The 21,941-nt window shown below is 28.8% G+C and overlaps 2 protein-coding genes across 6 annotated transcripts in view; both read left to right on the top strand.

The window, feature by feature from the left end:
* Nucleotides 1–1,260, top strand: part of LOC100574164 (regulation of nuclear pre-mRNA domain-containing protein 2) — a 5,151-nt gene extending 3,891 nt beyond the window's left edge. Inside the window, exon 9 of the mRNA XM_008185508.1 lies at nt 1,165–1,260. Within this exon, the coding sequence (XP_008183730.1) occupies nt 1,165–1,260 (96 nt within the window). The remainder of the gene's footprint in view (nt 1–1,164) is intronic.
* LOC100166824 (neuropeptide F receptor) overlaps nt 1–21,050 on the top strand; it is an 89,168-nt gene extending 68,118 nt beyond the window's left edge. For all 5 annotated transcript variants that reach the window (XM_029486590.1, XM_003240445.4, XM_001943673.5 and 2 more), the window contains 4 exons: nt 11,826–12,007; nt 15,876–16,283; nt 16,673–16,925; nt 20,304–21,050. In XM_029486590.1, the coding sequence (XP_029342450.1) occupies nt 11,855–12,007; nt 15,876–16,283; nt 16,673–16,925; nt 20,304–20,665 (1,176 nt within the window). In that variant the 5' untranslated portion in view covers nt 11,826–11,854 and the 3' untranslated portion in view covers nt 20,666–21,050. The remainder of the gene's footprint in view (nt 1–11,825; nt 12,008–15,875; nt 16,284–16,672; nt 16,926–20,303) is intronic.
* The last annotated feature ends 891 nt before the right edge of the window (nt 21,051–21,941 follow it).

Below are 21,941 nucleotides of genomic sequence, written 5' to 3'. Positions count from 1 at the left end.
TTTAACGAACTTGATCGATTTTTAAGACGTTAAATTTATTTACACTGTAATAAATATATTTATAAAATATACTAATTAATTATATTATGTTATATAAGTCTAAATAGTATTTTTATTTTTGGCTTGAGTTGTATATGTTTATAGGCTTTTATATTAAAGGCTCGGTCAAACAGAATTCGGGCTGCCCGCGCAGTCACTGTAAAATAATACAAAGACCGTTTGCCCGCCGCGGTCCGCGTACCCATAGGTAAAACATGGCGGACGAAAAGTCCGGGTACCAGAAGTCCGGAATAAAAAAAGTTGTACAAAAAGTCCGGATTCATTTTTTGATTGCTGGACAAAAAGTCACCCTCTGTTTGACTGAGCCTTTACAGCAGGTAAATGATTCATAAAAAAAAATGTATATAAAATAAATGAACGACCCAATGAACGCGTTCATTTTTTGAAAGAACGTGAACGTGAACGCATTCGTTTGAAAAAAACACGAACGTGAACGTGAACGAGTTCATTTTTTTAGTGAACGTTCCGAACACTGTATATTATTTTATACTATGAATAAGTAAAAAAAAATAGAATTAAAAACTTTAAATTATGCACTTTGCGTTATAACTTTATTATATATTATCATACGGATCTTAATATGTAATAAACATTATTTTAAATCTTCATTAAATAGTTTATAAGTATATAATATAGCCTAAATATTAATTAAATAGGCAAGCAATATGTATATTATTATATTTATGGAGCAATTGATCTCTTATACTTAACTTTCGAGTTGTTACCAATATAATTGCAGAAAGTATTTTTTCAAAATATAATGATATCTTTTCTTTATATCTTCTTTCTTTAGCCTCATCTTTTTCACGTTGTATTTTTTTTCTGCCATATCAGATTTTAACCTTTTACAAAATATTTTTTTACATCTTTCATCTGGAATACAGTTTTTTACAATATTACTATTTCTAAGAACCTCTGATTCAATACTTATCGTCAAGTGCAGTTGTAGATTTTATTTCATTTTCAGAAGTATGTTAATGCGACAATTCGCAGAAATGTTGTTATGATCAATGGAATTTGTTTTTACTTTTATAATTGCTTTGTATCGGTTTACAACATCAATTGAATTTATTCTTTCATTTAACTCATTTATTAAATCAACAGCTATTTGTTGTCAAAGATCCTTTTTTTAAAGAAAAATTTCAATGGTTAAACAAATTTCTTCGACATGAAAGAAGTAGCACTATCAGACCAACCTAAAATAATAAATGTATATAGGTAGGTAATATTAACTCTTGAGTAAATACTTATAAGTACCTTTACTTTACTCAATACCATTTAATTGCATACAATATTAAACTGTAATTCGATAATTTATTTTAGAAACTAGAGTTATTTTAAATAAGAATAAAATAAAATAATATTAAGTAGATATCATACCAAATTGCCAAAATATGTATAACTAATAACTATGTGATGAATAAGTCAATATCATGAATTAATTAATATTAATTATGTGAATGTGTTAAAAATGTATTCATTTATGAAGAAAATGTGTGGTTCTAATTAAGTTAACTATGTATTAAAATTAAAGAAAATACATTTCTTTTATTACAATTAAATTATTATTTTATAATTATTTATTTTATTTATTTATTTATTTATATATAAACGCCAATCATTAATTTTATGATCACATTTAAAATTAATATATTAATGTGTACGTAGTAAGTTTATAACACACAGTAATACAGAACATAATATGGAAAATAAAACTCAATATAAACATAATTTAGTAACATAGTGTATAGTATAGTACAGCAAATTTATAACTAATTCATTTTTAAATATTAAAATAAAAACTAGCATTATTTAACTTACGTAGCATTCTATGTAAGGGATGATTGTGTCCATAGGATGTGTTGTGGGTTGGTACTTGATACTTATAATCATGTGCAGATTTTTTATGGTGGGAAATAATGATATTAAATTTAATTATTAATACATTATTTTTGAAGTTGGAATATTTTTAAATGCAATATTATAGATGATTATTCTATATATTAAATGTGATTTTTAATTACAAATGCGATTATAAAAATTAAATTCAAAAATAATATTTAACAAAATAATCTTATTCTGAGTCTGAACTACTCGTACTACGATTATTATCGGATTTAACATTCTTTTAATAACATGATAGTGTTTCTCTTACCCGATTTTTTCAATTTACTCTGAGCAGCATAAACTATTTCTGGGGACGAATATGATTTTAATAAACCTTTAATTTTTCGATTTTTCGATCTTTCGGTCATGCAAAAAATACCTTAGGTGGTCGGCCAACTGATAAACATGAAATAGAAGGAATTGAGGGTTGAATATTTGGCATTATAAATTCTGTTTCAAGCCACTGTTTATTATTTTTGTATAAATTACTCAACTTTCTAACACTTTTAGCCCATAACCTTGTCAAAATGATTGCAAAACCACAAATTTTTTCCATCACAAGTTTTTCATACATACAAATTTGGGAAAACTATCCCAATATGTTCTCCATTATAATATTTTTTAATAAATTTGAAATAAATAGCCTGAATTTAATACTTTGAGGCTTTAAAAAGCCTTCATCACGCAAACATTTAAAGAAATCTTCATATGTGTAATTTTTGATTTTTCTCTCTACACTAGCACCAGCTGTAAAAATAAAGATAAAAAACTACAGTTACAAATGCCTGCAAATTAAAGTTATACCATTAAATCTATGGGAAGTTGTACTATAAGAGAAGATTACTTGTGAATAGTTACTATTAGTTACTTTTAAAAAGCCTTCCATTGAAGATTAATAATTAAGTAAACATTCAAGCTTACCAATTTGATTTAGTCTATTGAACCTATCAATAAATTAAAAAATGTACTAATCATATAATATTTAAATTACCTTGTGTGTCGACTTCCATTGTAAAAAAAAAAAATCGTTAAAAGACTTAATATTGTACTCACAAAAATTTTTGAAATACACGTTGAACGATCGAACAGGTAATGACATAAAATCAAACTACCCATGTAATCAGATTGTGATTACAGTTCATACGGGTTCGTTAATTATATTGTGTACTACATTTATATTTGATAAGGTGTATACAACAATTATAATATAATACTCTCAACCTTTCTAAAAATATTTTAAAATAATACTTTTGTCCGCCTAAAATTGCAGTATAGACCACTGTGCGTCGGCAAAATAAAGATTTATAATTATGAATAATTTTATTTAGCCCACTCCCCAAAAAAATCCTGGCATGCACTTCGAATATATAGCCATACGACAACAGTTATTATAATATTACTTATTTGGTCTGGAGTTAACAGCCTGCAATTATTCACTAATATTCGTGATTTTTAAGTAAAAATGTATAAAATGTTCAATTGTGTAGCTAAAAATTTAAAATTTAAAACAAGGTTCCTCGTAAATAGTTCATAATGTAACTGAAAAGTATGATAAATATACAAACATATTTTTTTTTGTGGTTATATTAAGTTCAAATTTGGACAAAATTAGATATTTAAACGAAGAATAACGATTTTTGTTTTGTATTGTAATTTAAAAATATTTTCCTTGGGTACTTGGAAATTCTAAAATACTTATATTATTATATACAAATATGATAATATTCAAATAATATTAATTTAACTTACTGGCTAATTAATGATAATAATTAGCAATATAAATATAGTATAAAATATCCTAGGCTACCAAACCATCTTCTTTCAGAATTATTTTTGGAATACATTTAAAATGTAACATCGTCCATTACAGTAACCCACTTGTAACTTACTGTACAGCAGAGCGTCATCCACTTACCCACTTTTTTAGTATTATTGTATAGTGTATACTTACCTACTTTACTTTTTAGATTCTGAGTGGATTGATGAATGTTTTTACAATGATTGAATGATGTGTGTTTTTCTTTTTTTCATCACTTATTGGACAGTGGTAATGTTTCAATCTTCAATTTAAATATATTTAGTCCTTACTGGTAGAAAAGTGAATCTATTTGGTACTTTAGGGAGCGAAGGTAAACGATTCCCAGTACTTTTCTTAATAATTAAGAAAACCGCAATTCGTTACGAAAATTTGCAAATTATTTAGTAGTTAACTATTTGAAAAATGTTTAGTATGCGTATCAAGGTTTGAAAATGTATTACAAGGTTCCATATAAGTTCACGGTAAAACTTAAAAATTAAATTTTAAATAGGTATATACCTGGGTACCTACTATATGAGAATTTCTGTAAAATACCATCCAGAAATTCCGGTTGCCGAAATTGTGTACCTAAACCATCCTGCAGGAACCCCGAGAATCAACCCTGCTTTTACTTCTAGTTTTTAATGGAAAAGTAAATGTGATTGTAATAACTAATAACCGAACATATAAAATACAAGGAGTTCTAATTACATAATACATTCGTGACAAAGTTATATTTACACGCACCTTCTTATATCTCTGAGATGAAGTGTGTGGACACAAAATAATTGAGCATTTATTCAAAAGTTGTATTGGTTATCCCCCGGTAGAAAAACAAGAATTGCCTCCTTTGTTGTGGTATATTAATGATTTTACACGTCAAGTTTTACATTACATAACCTAAAATAAATCGAACACTTCAATTCGAACACAAATATACAATTCAAGTCATGAAAACAATACAACGTAAAAATAAAATGAAACAAAGCCCAGTCTGTCATTTCCCGGCGTTTAAAAATTATTGTATAAATATTAAGATAAAATAAACGTTTAAATAAAATTAATGCTTATCTTTTTCTATATAATAATACTCCTATTTAAATATTATATAAGTGATATGATGACTACTCCAGTGTGAGATATCGAAATTATTGAAACAACACATTTACAATTTGAATGGTTTAAATTTATGGAAGTAAAATAAATTGTTTAACTAATTTTATTATCACATCATATAAATTAATAGTTGATGTTACACTTGTCATTAATAATTCAATATTATTATTTAGAAATTAAACGTAATTTTGAACATTAATAAATTATTAAAACGTTATAATTTATTCAATGATGTACCTAATATAATAGTATTATTGTTTAGTCATATAATGACTTTTTTCTAACTTTATCCGTTTCATTTCTCTTTCTCACTCGCACCCATCCTATCAATTGAAACCGATGGCACATTTTTGACATGTTTGGAGACATCAAGCTTCGTAGCTATCGGAAAACAAACAATTCGCACGTTGATGATAAGTACCCAGGCGTTATACCCTATTAGATTCACGTTTATCGGTTTATAGTTTATACACAATATTATGCATACATATACAAACACACGCTCAAAACAGAAAATCCAGATAAATAGTTTATCATTGGGACCATGGGTAAGGCAAGTTTTACGTTGGTGGAAAAGGAAAGCGAGAAGCGTCAAAAAAAAGTTTCAAAATCGATCGTTTCGCCGTCATCAGTACGAGTCGCGTATAATAATATGCCGTATATAAAAAGACGACTTCCCGCAAAGAATATTCAACTTCATTTTGTTTTTTAAAAAAAATTATGTAGATAGGGAATAATACTAGGAATTCGGATTTTAATTAAACTGCGTTTGGACAAAAAAACTAACTTTGTGTTACTAAATTGTTTCAATTATTTACGAATTTCTGAGTATCTGTTTTACAATGAAGTGGTCGAAAAAAGATTTTCGAGTGATGCAAATACAGGGCCATATTTACCATAAGGCAGGATAGGCAACTGCCTATGGCCTCCAATGTTAGATGGCCTCAGATTTTTATGAAGACAATTTTTTATTTTTTAGAGTACTACGCCTTTCATCGTATAAAATAAATATAAGAGACATATAATATTTCAAAAAAAATTGAGTGATTAATCCTTAACTTAGTAAAATGTAAATGAAAATAAATAAAAGTCTATTTTTAATAAGAAAAAATTGATAACTTAGGTTTACTATCAATAGAAAGCGATCTTACGTCTTCTTCAAACTTTGATGACATAATAAATTAATATATGAATTTGCTTTAAAAAAAAGCAAGAAAAGTAATATTATAAAAATATAGCTTATTGATTATTTCTATTATAAATATTAAAATGTATAGTCTATTACAGTTAATAAATAATATAAAAAAAAAAGAAATGTTTAATTTTGTTTTCAATATCAATAATAAATATAATATATATATTAATTAATAAATAATAGGCACCAGAAATCTGTGGCCAGTAGATATAATAAATGTACCTATAATTTTATAATTATGTTTGTAAAAATATATAAGTAAATACTAAATTAATATAAATTATTTTTTTGTTTTATACAACTCGTTTGTGTGTGTGTGTGTGTGTGTGTGTGTGTGTGTGTGTGTGGAGGGGGGCTATAAACGCTACTGTAGACAAGGGGCCACTTTTTTATTTTGCCTAAGGCCACAAAATGCCTATATCAGGCTCTGTGCAAATACCGTATTTCCAAGATGTGTCCAATGCTAGAATCTTTTTTATTAGAAATATACAATCTGTGTATTTTTTTCCGTATGTACGGTGACCAGGTGAGACGCTGATCAAAGGTTAACCCTAGATACCTAATCTAATGGGAAAATAGGATAAGAATACCAGCTCCTTCAGGACAGGGAGTAAGGTGAAGAGTGAAGGTAGTGTAATGGGATTTTGTTTGATTTACTTTAACTTTTATCGTACCAGTTAGACATTAGGCCAAGGCGATTTTAAAGAATTAAGTTAGTGGTAACTGGGTATTGGTGTATTGATTTAATTGTCATATCATCCGCAAACTAAGCTTCAGTTACGTTAGGAAAGTTAGGTTGATTAGCTGCATTTATATAATATAGGACTGGAGATTGAATGCCACTTTGTCGGACCCCTGCGTTAATATTTGCAATACTTGAAAATTAAGAACTAAATTTGACTTGGAAATGACCCTTAAAGCCCCCCTCCCCACAAAAGTCCATCAAGCCCCCTTTTTTTTAGTTGTGTGGAATCGAATGAAATGTTTTGTTTAACAAAGCGGTATTCAAGACTAAAAATTTTTTTTTTATTGTTATCAAATGTATAAAATAACCAGAAAAATTATTAAATGGTTATAACTTATAACTTATCAGTTATTATCATTAACTATAAATTATCTAAATGTATCTTTAAAATAGTTTTTTGGTCGTTAGTGAATAATTTATTCTTTAGTAATTTACTAAGGAAAACAAATATTTATAAACTGGCAATTATTCAACATTTTGGTTTTAGTATTAATATTAATAATTTTAAGCTTCTTCTGAATTTTAATTTTATGAATATTACGAATGATTAAACATTATATACAATTTAACCCAAAACTTTTATAACTATCAACGCTAACCTAATCCAACCTAACCTAACAATGTAAATATATTTGTTTGAATATTTAAAAATTTAATTTAATCAAATAATATTTTTAAGTCAACTCGTTTTGCATACTTCATTTAAAAACCAGAACGGCGACAGCGCACGTGAACAGATACTTATTTCGATCTACTCTACCCAGGATAGTGGTCTATAATTACTTATTTTTTACATTTAACGGCATTTATAATATATTTTATATCAATTAATTTGTGAGGACTTGTCTTCCGCATTAATAACTCTCTATACGCTTACGTTTCAAAAAAAAATTACATTTTTTAAATAATTAACTTCACTAAATTTCAAATCATAGAACGCTTTGAATCTTTTAGAGCACACTCCTTGGTCTTTATGCTTTGTGTCAAATTATTTATTACATTTAGTACTTGAAATGGTACATTTCTAAGGTAGTTAATTTTTAACCGCGTAGTATCCTTGATCATCGATCTCATAATATAATAAAAAATGAGTTTAATATATTTTTATGCAAGTATTGTAAATGTATTTTTTGTCCCACCTGCACCGAGAGTTTGGTTTTCGATAGCGGTTGAAGCGTTGGAAAGCGTCGTTTTTCCGTCCAGCGAGCGGTAAAGTGAGAATCCCTAATAATGCTGGGTGATAAAGTGGAAATCCCCAAAAGTGCCGGGCGATAAAGACATAAAGTGGAAATCCCCAAAAGTGCTGCGCGCACATTTCACGCGCGTATACCCTACACAAACAGACACTGAAATCTATACCACGGTCGTCGGTCATTACAAAACATAAACTTTTGGTTACCTACATCTGATAATCATATTATAACCTAAAATAAATAAAACCAAATCATTTCTCGTCTTTCGAAATATTGTTATCGTATAATTATAGTCTAGCCATTGCATAGATCCCTGCATTACCTTTGCCGTGACCGATGAATGCAAAGGCGTGACAAAAAATATTATGTGTGGCTCGTGAGGGAAGGCAATTTCAGTCTTGGGCGAAATGCGGCCCGCGACTGAATAGCTCACTTCCCGCCCTTGCTACACACTAATATACTATTACATTGGTTTGTTATGGTCACTTTTAGGTGTAAATCAAAATTGTTCAGTAATAAACGATGTAGCTGAGGTAGAAGCAATGTGAAAGTAGTTCTATCCTCGGTTCTCGGTTCAAACAAGGAAAAAAATGGCGTAAATGTATAATATCGTTTTGTTCTGTAAACCTAATGTATATTTCAAAATAAAATTAATTTTCAATCACCTGAAGTAATATGGACGAAACAACTACAGAGTTTTACCTCGTGATTTTAGAATCAGTTTAAAATTGTAAAGCACGTGCAGAAAATGACCATTATATAGATTAGGATTATAGTGTGATACGGTAGGTATCTGATAATGTATTATAATATTATTTGATTTGCTTTCAAATGCATATTTTGATATTTAATTATGATGTCGTCTATGTTCTAACACTATGCAACTTGAAATAAGGAAATTTCATTACTACGGCATGATAATGTTTGTAAGTGACTTATCAAATGTACATAGGTGATAGGTTTAGAAAAAGGAATCTCTGATTTTCTCGTTAGATTATAAAGTGGATTAAGTAATAATATTTGTCTGAGTATGTATACCTATCTACCACTTTAGACGTGTGTTAGTTTTGTGTATATTTTGCCTCAATTATGTATGGATACTAAAAAACTATAAAGTTTAAATTATTGAACTTATAATTTAAGATCTCTATTAATACGGAATTGAATTATATGTTCACTAATAAAATGTCAATCACTATTTATTCAAGCATTAGTAGTTATTACCTCTCAAAATAAGACAGTTATTGATTTAACATTCTCATAAATGTGTTTATTTTATGTTTGTGACTGAACACTCTGAAAATATATTGTTTATTATAATATATAATATTTTGTATAATTACTGTGAACTCTTTTCAGTAAGTTTTCTAATATTTTATCGACACCTACCTTGGATGGTATACCTTGGATTTATGAACACGGGAAACAGAGCCAATACAACCATACTTTGTACGTTTTAATTTCTATTGAATATCAACTTATTAATTATTAATTCATTATGCGTGTATAATAATCACTGTATTGATCTTGTCTCAAAATTGAAACTCAAAATATTCAGTATATTTATTATTTATAATCACAAATTTCTCACCATGTAATAATTATGTAAATAATGTTTATCTACATAATAAAGTCAATACAAATGTAATACATTTCGCCTACTATATATTTTTCTGTTTTACTTTACTACAGCACCAACATCATAATATATATCTTGGGTGAAAAATTCGATATTTTTTTTCTAGTCGAATTCCATATACCTAGTATGATCATATACATCTAATAAATATATACAAATAATATAAATTAATTATTGTAATTGTGTAAAAAATACAACATTTAATACATTAATTTTACTTACAAGAAATAATAGAAAATTGTGGACTCAACTCAATCTTACACTTTTGATCCTTCGTTTGTTCTATGAAATAATTGGTTCAAATTACAATTTGTAATAATTTTAATTTAATATTTGTATGAAAACAATTAAAATAGTAAAATTGTTGACATGTTTCTTTTTATTTCATTGTTTTTAGTTTGTACAACGAATATTATGTTACTGCTTAAAAATTATCATAATATTATGCTAGGTATAAATAAAATAATTTATCTATATTCTATACGATACCTGTTCATATATACTATATTATATACATATAATAACTTTTTTAAACAGTAGGTAATTGTTAAATAATTAATATAAAATAATAGTTTATATAATTTAATAATCTCTTAAGAGGATGTACATCAATTTAACAATACTTATTACTATTGTTTTGAAAATAAAACATAAGGAAAATTGTGAATATTGTTTATCGTATGTCAGCTTGATGAAAGAAAAAAATTACTACACCTAATATTAAACATTTGGAATGTTATGCGTGTATAAGACAGAAACATAAAAATATGTATGTATATATCTATATAAACATTTTTTTATACTCTATGCCCTTTACTCGTAGTAACCTTTTCCAAAACAGTTAATTTACCTTTGAAAATAAATCTTGTTTAAAAAAGATTAAAAATGTTTAAGATTTAATGAATTTAAAGACAAGGTTATAATATAATCCCAAAACTGAGGGTGATATTTAATTATATTTTAATATCAAGTATAATCAATCATATTAACAGTTAACACCAACATTAAACGAGCTATTCAAAAGAAATACCTGATTTGACGTTTATTATATTTTATAATAGTGGGAGATTTCTATGATTATTATTTTTCTAAACGTTACATTTTAGTTAATAAAATGTAACGGTTTAGTTGTAACAAAAATTTGTAATACATTAGTTTTGGATAAATCATGTATACCATTTATTATAGAATATAATGACAGTGATAATAAAATAATTTAAAACTAGATATATGTGGAAAATTTTTGTTACTGTAGCTTAACATTTTTTTTTTCTTAATCTTGAAGCCCGGCAACTATAGCCATTAGCTGTTTGCTTTTTGCTTATAGCAGAGAAAGAATTGTAGGTTTAGAAAACACGTGTGGGTTGTTTTGGCAGATTTTCATCTGGACACCCGTAGGTATCTGCCATGCCCGGGTGGGGGATGGCGGCACTTGTTCTCCAGACACCGTGACTTGCCCGAAGAAAAATGCCGCCCACGTCCGAGGTATCGAACCGGCGCCGGTGTGCGTTGCAACCGACACCTTAGTCCGCTCGGCCATTCCGCCCCCCCCCCCCAAAAAAAAAATTAAATTAAAATTAGAATAATTAACGAGCAACGAGTCTTAAAAATTAATACAAATATAATTGCAAATATAAAATGTCCTAAAAATATAATAATATTTCCCACAGACAAATAGGTAGGTACTTATTATTATCGTCTATCAATTACTATTATTTATATGGTATGTATTTCCTTTTAAGTATAAATTGTAATTTGCCTAATCTGAAAGCAAAAAGTACCTAAATGCGTTAATCATAATGTATATGGATAGATATAGGAAGTAGGACAGGAGTAAGTCTGTATGTTATATGAACAACTTTAGAAATAATAAAGAAGAAATACATACAAAATTACTGTGTTACCTGCACAATTTTATTCGCATACTATATTGTACACATTATATTATATTATGTAAATTAATACTTTCATCAAATCATTGAGTTAAAATATGATATACCTACCTAGTATCTAACTTACAAAAATATATAAATCATTTATTTATTTCTGATGAATGAATTCGCGGATAGACGTACGATGATTATCATTCATCGACATAGATCTTTGAGTTTTGACTCGAATGCATCCAATATAAAAATAAGGAAAAAGATAGAATGGTAATACTATTACATATTTGGTTTATTCATTTCCAGGATTAAAATCTCCATCGAACAATGACTCAATGGTTTGCTCGCTGGATGAAACAATGAGTACATTTATGGAAACCTGTAATGACACAGAAATGAACTCGACATTTAATTTCAGTTTGGAAGAAGTATATTCTATTATGTTGGAGCATAAACGCGATTCCCGAAATTTGGACAAAAGTACTGAGGTAATGACATTTTTTTAACAAATAAAAAAATAAACAATATTAATAATATATATTGCATATTTTAGTGCTGATTACCAAAACAGTGTTTTCTTTAAAAGCACTAAGAACACAGCTTTAACTGTATTTAAACATTATGAAACTTATTATTTTTCATAATTATGTTTTATTTTTAATTTTAAACTAATTGTACTGTTTAATTTAAATGTTGTTATTTATAAAGTTCTATTTAAATTAAAATGCGTAGGTAGTTGCTAATATATTTGCAATTGAAATAAAATTTACTTGACTTTGTAATAATACGCTAGTTGCTAATAAAAATAATCTGCAGATAATGTTGAAATTATTATAATATTATAACTAATAGCAATCAAAAATAAATCCAGTGCTTAAAATGTAATATAACTCTGAACGATGAATTTATATTTATGTTTTTAAGTTCATGAGAAATATCGTTATTTTTATTTAAAATCTAATTCAGATTAAAAAATAAATTGTATGAGTTTTTACTTATCTCTAATAATAACTCTGAATCACCTGTATATTTAGTATTGTTTAGTGTTCGAAAAGTTTGTATGGAAAATGATTTACTGACAATTTTAAAAATTGAAATACAAATCCAATAGTTTAAGAATTATAATTTATTAAATTAATAGTTTACAGTTTTAAAATTATATTAATTAGTATAGTTTTTTTTATATTTATTTGTTTCCTGTTATTTATTATTCATATATATTTTATGCTCAAAGTAAATAAAATTAACGTTTTCAATCAACATTATGAAATAATAAAATGAGTTGGATAATAACTTTGATGCTATCTATGTAAATCAAACGCTACAATTAAAACAACTATGAAATATATAAATAACTAGCTGATTCCATGCACTTCGTCGCCTGTTAAATGTACCAGCTCTATATTACTCAAACTATGTTCAATTCATTATTTAATATTCGGTGTATGGTGTTCAAAATTTATCTTAACTTTTCTGTTGCCCGAAATAAAAATTCTGATTCGTAGCAGTATATTATCAGGTAGATCACGGACCCTGTGCTATTTTTACGTAAGTGTATGATTTAATATAAGTATATAAGTATCAAATTATACCAAGTTTGTCGTTTTTACCTAATTTCACCTACGATGGATTAATATAATCAATTAATACAAAATCCTAACCTAACCTAACAAGTAACAGTACTAAAATCCGATGATAAAAAAAAACAAATTTAACCCTTTTTAAATTAGCCTATCTTCTTCCAAGAGGTCTAATCTACATACAAACATTCATTTTTTTCCATTCATTCATCAACAAACATGCCCGATTAACCAATAGTAGCCAATATATATATACCTACCTATATATAATACACTATTATTATTTTAATCTGCAACAAAAAACTAAATTTTTATTTCATTATTTAGTTAATTTTTTTCAGGACAAATTTCCTACATTTCCGATGGATTTTCCTAAAATTTTCTTTCGTAGAAACCTTCTCCGTGATATACTCTTTCGTTTAAAAAAAATGAAGAAGATCTGATAAGTTGTTCCAGAGTTTACCCTGTACAAAGATTTTCATTTCACATTTATATAGTTCGATAAAAACTTATCTTATTGCATCGAATCTTAAAAGCTTTAAGTTCAAATATTGTATACTTATATAGCGTAGATCAGCGTTTCCTAAACTGAAGTCGGTGTGTATACCGAAGGTGTTCACGAATAAAATTATTATTATATATTATTGTTAAATTAGGTTATTTTCCTTACGGGGTTCGCAATAATTTTTATTATACTCTAAGGGGTTCGGCGGAGGAACGCTTGCATAGATTATAGACATAAATTTATAATTAAATTTGATTATTGAACTGCAATATATTTATTAAATTGCTACTTAGTACAAGAAAAATGGCTTAATATTTTTTCAAATGTATTTGTAGATATCTTAATTAAATCCAATAAATTGCTTTATAATGTACCTATATCTAAGTTTTTGAAAGAATAGTTTATTTACTTTACATTTTTCAACTAAAAACCTTAATTAGGTAATAGGTATTGCTTAAATTCAATTATTTTATACATTGGACGTCATAATCGGTAGTCACACAAGGATAAGATTATGATTGATGGACATTAAATATTTTAAACCCATGCATTTATAATCAACTGTTAAGGTTAAATACATTATTTTTGTTATTTAAAAAATTAACTTTGAATGATATTATAATATGAATGACACCGGTGAAATATAATTTTACCTATTTAATATTTGAATGATTGAATGAAATGTAAACACGGTTTCTTATTATTACAGAGAAATGTTCATAATAAGATTATAATATACCTACCTAGCTCGTACATTATCCGGTAGTCACGGCATTGCAGGTTTTCCAGTTACACATATCATTGAATTAAGAAACGTTCCAACCATGTCCGTAAAATTTAGGGAGTTACCAATATTGCACCCAGTCATTTTCTGTGTCAACAGACCAATTATTGCGCTCGCTCATTATCAGGGTTGATGGACAAATATTTCGACTGGTCATTGTCAGGGTTGATCGATCAATTGCGCTAAATAACAGCAGTATAATATTTATTATATTCAATATAGCACTTCAGTTACTTAATATAAATACAATTATTTTCAATTTCTAAATTATTATTATGTATATAAATAAGTATAAAGCTTAAAATAAAACTTCAAGGCAAGTTCAAAAGGTATTTTTATCGTAAAAAAAAGAAGCGCAATTGGTAAACTGACCGTAAAGTACAATGAGTACAATGTTGGTATATCTACTGACCGTTATATAAGTTGCAAAATCGATATACTGTGCGTAAAATATAAAAAGCGCAATTTATTGATACCTACACTGCACCTAAATCAGAAATTTTGTTTTTGACTCAACATGTCCATAGGTAATAATATTCAGGGTGATTCACTAAGCAACTATGATCATCATTTTATTAAAGGCATAATATTATAATACTGTGGTCCATGTATTAAACATAATAAATAATGCTATATAAACATTAAGAACTGTGGTATAAAGTAAAAACTATAAATACAAGTTATGGGTCATGGGCTTAAATACTATAAATAATATTATTTATACAATTTATTATTTTAATTGAAATACCAATGTTATGTTGTATTTAATACTCAGTTTTGAGTTGTGTCACTATTCTTTCAACCGATAATATACACAAAAATGTTTATTTCAGTCATGAACAGTGACATAAGTCAGAATGTTTTCAAGTATTTGCTAATAAGTAATAATATTCATACATTTACAACATCTACCAAGTATATTTAAGAACAATGTAATTTAACATATTTCTATCAATACAGCATAAAAATGTAATAACAATTTAATTTGTAACGTATTTTTTAAACCTTAAATGGCTGATTACCAACGGTTGTGTTTTTTGAGTTTTGTCACTATTTTTTCAGTAGATATGGCCCTTGAGTATACTAAGACATTTTAAAAATTATTGTTTGAATAAATGTATTATTAAAAGAAAAAAAAGGGGGTAAATATGCTTGGTAATTCACCCTGTATCACACCGCTGTATATAGAAGATTATCTCTTATAATATAATGTAACGTTTAAATAGTCTATTATACTTACGTAAGTAGATGCCCGAGAGTTTCGTAGAACGAAACAAAACATATCATTTATCTGTGTATTTAATATAATATTATTTTACCATCTTGCTGGCGTAAAATATAACAGAAATGTAGGCATCTATGCGTTAAGTTCATAAGCCGGAATTAATCGAAAACAACCTAAAACGTTATGCCGAAACAATAAAATATATGATGAAACGACGTGGTGAATATCGATATTCGATGGTGTTTTTTTTTTATGTTTTCAGACGCTACTGATCATAGTGTACTTCGGTTTGATGATCGTCGGGCTGTCGGCCAACCTGACCGTGATTTACGTGGTGGCCAGACGTGCTCAGATGCACACTTCCCGAAATCTGTACATAGTCAACTTGGCTGTTTCCGACATGACTCTGTGCTTGGTGTGCATGCCGTTCACACTGACGTCGATATTGCGACACCAGTGGACCATGGGCACCGTACTATGCAAACTCGTGCCACTGTTGCAGGGCACCAACATCATGGTGTCTGTAGGCACGATCACGGTGATCGCCATAGATCGATACTGGGTGATCGTCCGCGGATCCGCGCAAAACGAAAGGCGCACAGTGTACGTGTCCATAGCTATCGTGTGGTTGTTGGCCGTCTTGACCACATCGCCCGTAGCTTATTACCAGGTAAACACTAGTTTAATGGTTTATAAAAATAACGCAGGTACAATCGAGACGAAGATGTTAGGCTGGTCGATAAATTATCACACAAACAGTATACCTACATAGATATTGCAATTTTAAACTTCAAGTTACCATAATGTAGTGATATTGTTATCAAGTCGACACCACTAGTTCACGCGAAACGTTATGATTTTATAAATTACAAATAAAATAATTTCATATCTTTTGGAAGTAGGTATTATATAAACGTAAAGGCGATACGCATAAGTCATTTAGCTCAAAACTCAATCACTTTATTGTCATAGGTATAACATAAATATTCAAATATACCTTTTTATTCTTATATAATATAAATCTATATTATAAAATCTTACACCATTTTTGTATTTCAGGTGGTCGAACCGTTAAAATTTCACCATGTAGTTTTATACGAAGCTTGTCGGGAAAAATGGCCTTCAACCGATATCAAAGTGGCGTATAATATAGCAGTAGTGCTCATTCAAGCAGTACTACCCGCCACTGTTCTTTTGGTAGTTCATATTCGTATTGCAGCATATTTACACGCACACACTGCTTCTCAAAAAGACTCGAGGCGTGCACAGCGAGAACTTCAAAGGAACAAACGGACCACCCTACTTCTGATAGGTATAATTAATGACGAAAGTAAAGAAAGCACGTCATGTATGTAGTACTATAGTATTTATCTAGTATCAATTCATCGTAGCAGTTTAAAACCACCGCAAGAATAATAGTTATTTTTTTCAAAACTCAACAATATTATATAACCACATTTAACAACGTGTCAATAATGCGTCAACAATTACCACCATTCACTCATTATACTTTTCGTTTGTCACGTACCTATATTATGAACGTCTCTAAAAAAAGCTTTTTTTTTTTTTTTTACTTTTGTAATCATATCATATGACATAGAAATTTGTGAAACCAGTGCTATTGAGGAATACCGATTTATCACCACCGGAAATCGATCGGTGAAACTGTATAATATTATACATAGGTATTAATATATTATACAATCTTTATTGCTTACCCCCTTACACTTCGACTTTCGTTGCCCGTTAAAAATGCCAACTCCATATGAATTAAACTCTGTCCAATTCGTTATTTAATATTCGGTGTAATGGTGTTCATAACTTAAAACTGTTTTACTATTTATATTATAATCTGTAACCAATTATAACAATTATTTATAAACAAAAAACATGGTTCGATTTCCATCGACCATCGTGAATCTCAAAATACGTGTACAAGCACCACTTTAAAATACGAATTTTGAAAAAAAAATTTTAGTGCACACTTCCATGGTGGTACGAAGGTACCGTGAAAATTTAATCTCAATTCTCAAGCTATCATTGTTTAGGCTTTACGTTGATAAGTCAGTGAGTCAGTCTGAGCACGTTCGATTTATTATATTTTAGCCATAGTGGGGCGTTGCCCGTGCAAAAATAGGATGCCCGTGAGACTTGCTTGTGATTATGCGAGCAGTATATTATATTACCCCATGAGCCGTGAGTTGCGTACGTAAGTGTATAATTTCTAACTCTAATGCTTCAAAGTTATACCAAGTTTGTTGTTTTTACTTAATGTAACCTACTGCGGTTTGGATACAATGTATATCATCGCTGGTCCGATGGTTTTTGATAAATCTGTATAACCCGAAAAAATTATCACTAATACAAAATACAGCGTTATGTTGATGTATATCGGTTTTGGCGTACCTCAGCTCAGATTTTATAGGCCTTAGTATATTTCTTTGCTCCCGGGAAGAAAGGGCTTAAGTCAATTTTCCGCAGATGTAAAGCTTAATTTTTTCTGATTTTTTTGGTACATTTGGCATAAGTCAGTGACGAATATTACTCATATCATTGAAGAAATAAATAGGGAATATCTAAACATAACCGTTTCTACTTTGGTAGAAAAGGCGTTTGATGACTTATGCCTGGACCAAAAGATATAAGTAAAAATAAGTGAAATCAAAAAGACATAAGTCGTGGACAAATAGGGCTTAAGTTAGAAAAAGTGAAATCAAAAGGGCATAAGTCGTGAGAAAAAAATGACTTAGTCAGAACAAGTGAGAGCAAAAGAGCATAAGTCGTGGACAAAAAAGGCATAACTCAGAACAAATGAAATCAAAAGGGCATAACTACAGTTATCTCGTTAAATATTCATAGTAACAAGAATTGTAATGGTTATTGCATGCATTAAGAATGTAATAAATATAATATAATATACCTTAGATATGTATTGATATAATGAACTTTCAAGTAGGAATTTTCAAATTTTCAAACGGCTGTCTTGAAAAGTTGATTAAATTGACATAAGCCTTTTCTACCTGGGACCAAAGATTTCCGAACGTGGTTCAAACTACTCTTTAAAGTTTAAACTTTCTGATAACTCTAAGAACAATCCCTAACATTTTCGTCAAAATCAGTAGGTACCTCATAGTGATTTTTGAGTCTATAGGCAACAAACATAATATAGAACAATGATTTTAAAATAAACTCTCATATTAATTGTTTTAAGATATTATTTATTTATTTGAGTCCATAAGCACGAAATTTCGATACACGCTTATGTCTCATCTGTCCGAAAAAAACTAATTTACTATTAAAAACCAATTTCCAAATAAAATCTGTGATCAATAGTCACTATTTATAAACAAAAAAAATCCAATTTCTATCATGAATCTCATAATCCTTGTTTGTGCACCTCTTCAAAATGCAAATTTAAAAAAATCCATTTTTATTGTACACCTAGATTATTAGAAGAACCACTATTCAAAATTTAAAGTTCTTACGTTTTGTAGTTTATAAGGTGTAGCAATGAGTGAGTGAGTGGTATTTGCCTTTTATATAATACTAGCTGATCCCGTGCACTTCGTTGCCCGTTAAATGTACCAACTCTACATGACTCGAACTTTGTACAATTCGTTATTTAATATTCGGTGTATGGTGTTCGAAATGTATCTTACTTTTCCGTTTCCCGGAATAAAAATTTTGATTTGCAGCAGTATATTATCAGGTAGGCAATCTACCTACGGTAGATCGCGGACCCCGTGCTGTTTGTACGTAGGTGTATGATTTAACTCTAAAATATCAAAGTTATACCAAGTTTGTCGTATTCCACATATGGTGGATTAATATAATCAATTAATACAAAATCCTAACCTAACATAACTAATAATATCAGATGAATAAAAAAAAAACGAAATTTAACCATTCCTAAATTAGTCAGTCTTCTTCCCAGAGGTTTAATCTACACACAAACATTCATACCAAGCTGAACCCGTGCACTCCGTTGTCCGTAAAAAATTGCAACTTAAAAAATTATGATTGTTCAACTGTTTTTGGGTGTAACTTGCTGCAATATCCAATAATTTGATTTTGTCCTAACTTGTACCTGATCTGCCTAAATAACCAATGGAAACCAATAATAAATAAATACTAATTTCTACTGTTGACTATAACCAATGGCATCTATATTTAAAAAATAAATAAAAATAAAATTTCCAATTTCCGTCGTGAAGATCCCTGTTTGAGCACCTCTTTAAAATGCAAATTTTGACAAATCCTTTCTTAGTGCCCGATGAAATTATTATAAAAATCTATCCTCGAAATTTCAAGTCGATAACTAAAATAGGTTCGGCTCTGCATTGATTATTGGTAAAGTACACTTTCCTTTATATATAGAGAAGATATAGATACCTATACCTCCCATAACACATTTTGTTATCATCGTATTATATAATTCAGATACACTTGACTACCATTATAACTGATAAGCTATGTATACAATATGTTTAATTAAATTATTTAATGCCCAATTTTTCAAGTTTTAATTTTTTAATTAATTTGGCATTAATCTCATCTACCTACATATTGTTCAATATTATTTAGGATTTACATAATATTATAACGAATGTGACGTAGAACTGTACCACACAATATGCTATAATGGGCTTTATAGTAAGGGTATAAGGGTTGAAAATAATCGGTGTTTCAGGAGTGGCGGTCGTCTTCACTGTGAGTTGGCTTCCGTTGGCCGTGTTCTCGTTGGCCGCCGACCTAATGACCAAGCCGATTACGACCAAACAACTGTATGTGACGCTGGCGGTTTGTCACCTGACCGCCATGACCTCAGCCATTTCAAACCCGATCATTTACGGCTGGATGAACTCCAACATCCGTAACGAGTTGTATCAACTGTTCTACACGAAAATCCTGAGACGGCGACCGGGCAACAGGTCCATGGCGACAGCCACGACAACCATTAGGAACAGGACCCGGCCTCTGATCACATACAATACTTCAAATTACATGCCTGGGAGTCAGGAGACGTTTTCGAGGGGAGTCACTGTGCTTTAGGCAGCAGCCGTGGATGACCATGGCCGTTCCGCCGAAAGGACAACGTTTCTAGAATTTATTTTATTTTAATTTTTTCGTATGACATCCCATCCTCTATCGCGTTATTGCAAAGACTCGATATTAATTTCTAATACGAAAAGTTTCATCATTTTACCACTGCGATCTTATAATATACAAACCAGGGGTTCTTAACCGGTGATCCATCGCCGTAGATGTTTACTCAAGCTTTCGTTAAGTGGCTTTGAACAATTTTTTTTTAATAATAATAATTCGATCTATTTGATGACTTAAGTTCACCCACTCATGGTATTCATTGTTACAATTAAAATTAAAATTTAACATTTTATAATACTTTTTTAAATTATCATTAAATAATTATCAAAATGAAAATTTGTTTTTATTTATGAATGCATAATTATACTTTAAATAAAAATAAAATGTTAAGACTATACACTGATATAAACTGTATAGTATATAGTAAAGATGTCATGATTATTATCATTGAATGTTACAATACACTATACATACCGGATGTAACAGAAATAACTTACAAAAAATGTAATTAACCAACTATTGAACTATGTAATAACACTATAATATAACATAACTATACTACTTTAAGTATTATATTTATTTGACCAATAGTTATTACATGTTGTCAACTACAATTCCTTCTGAAACACTTCGTATTTAATTAAATACATTTGTACTGCCATGGCTCATGACTTAGTTGATTGATTAGTGTTTCCCTTTTTTCTTTTTTCGTCCAACTTTAAACATACCTAATACACTTTTAACCGTAATCGTAAAATCGTTATTAATTTATATGATACATTATTAAAAATAAAATAAAAATTATATAATTATATATACATTTTAATTTTTTTTTACCGATTAGGTAGATAATTGTTAAAGTGGTGCATATTATAATACACTAAGCCACATAGGATATTAAATTAAGAAAATTGAATTATATTTATTACTTTAAAGTGACTAGCGTTGAAATAATCATGTCATAGGGATATAAACCTATAATGTACATCTTTATTTTTATTTCGTGAAAAAACATTATCATATACAACAGAAAGATATCGAAACAATATTAGCTAGATAGACAATAATTACCGATTTCGTAAATTACCTGATACTGCTCAATAATATAAATGCTCTAACACAAAACGCTCAGGTTTAATACAATTGTTATTATATAAAGTATTATATTATGAAATCACCATCAAATAATTTTAATAATTGGTAAAAACTGGGTCCGACTAAA

This window comes from Acyrthosiphon pisum, chromosome A1, assembly GCF_005508785.2.
Source record: "Acyrthosiphon pisum isolate AL4f chromosome A1, pea_aphid_22Mar2018_4r6ur, whole genome shotgun sequence".
In the NCBI taxonomy this organism is placed as follows: domain Eukaryota; kingdom Metazoa; phylum Arthropoda; class Insecta; order Hemiptera; family Aphididae; genus Acyrthosiphon; species Acyrthosiphon pisum.
Note: the sequence above shows the minus strand (reverse complement) of the source record. Positions and strands in the feature narration are given on the sequence as shown.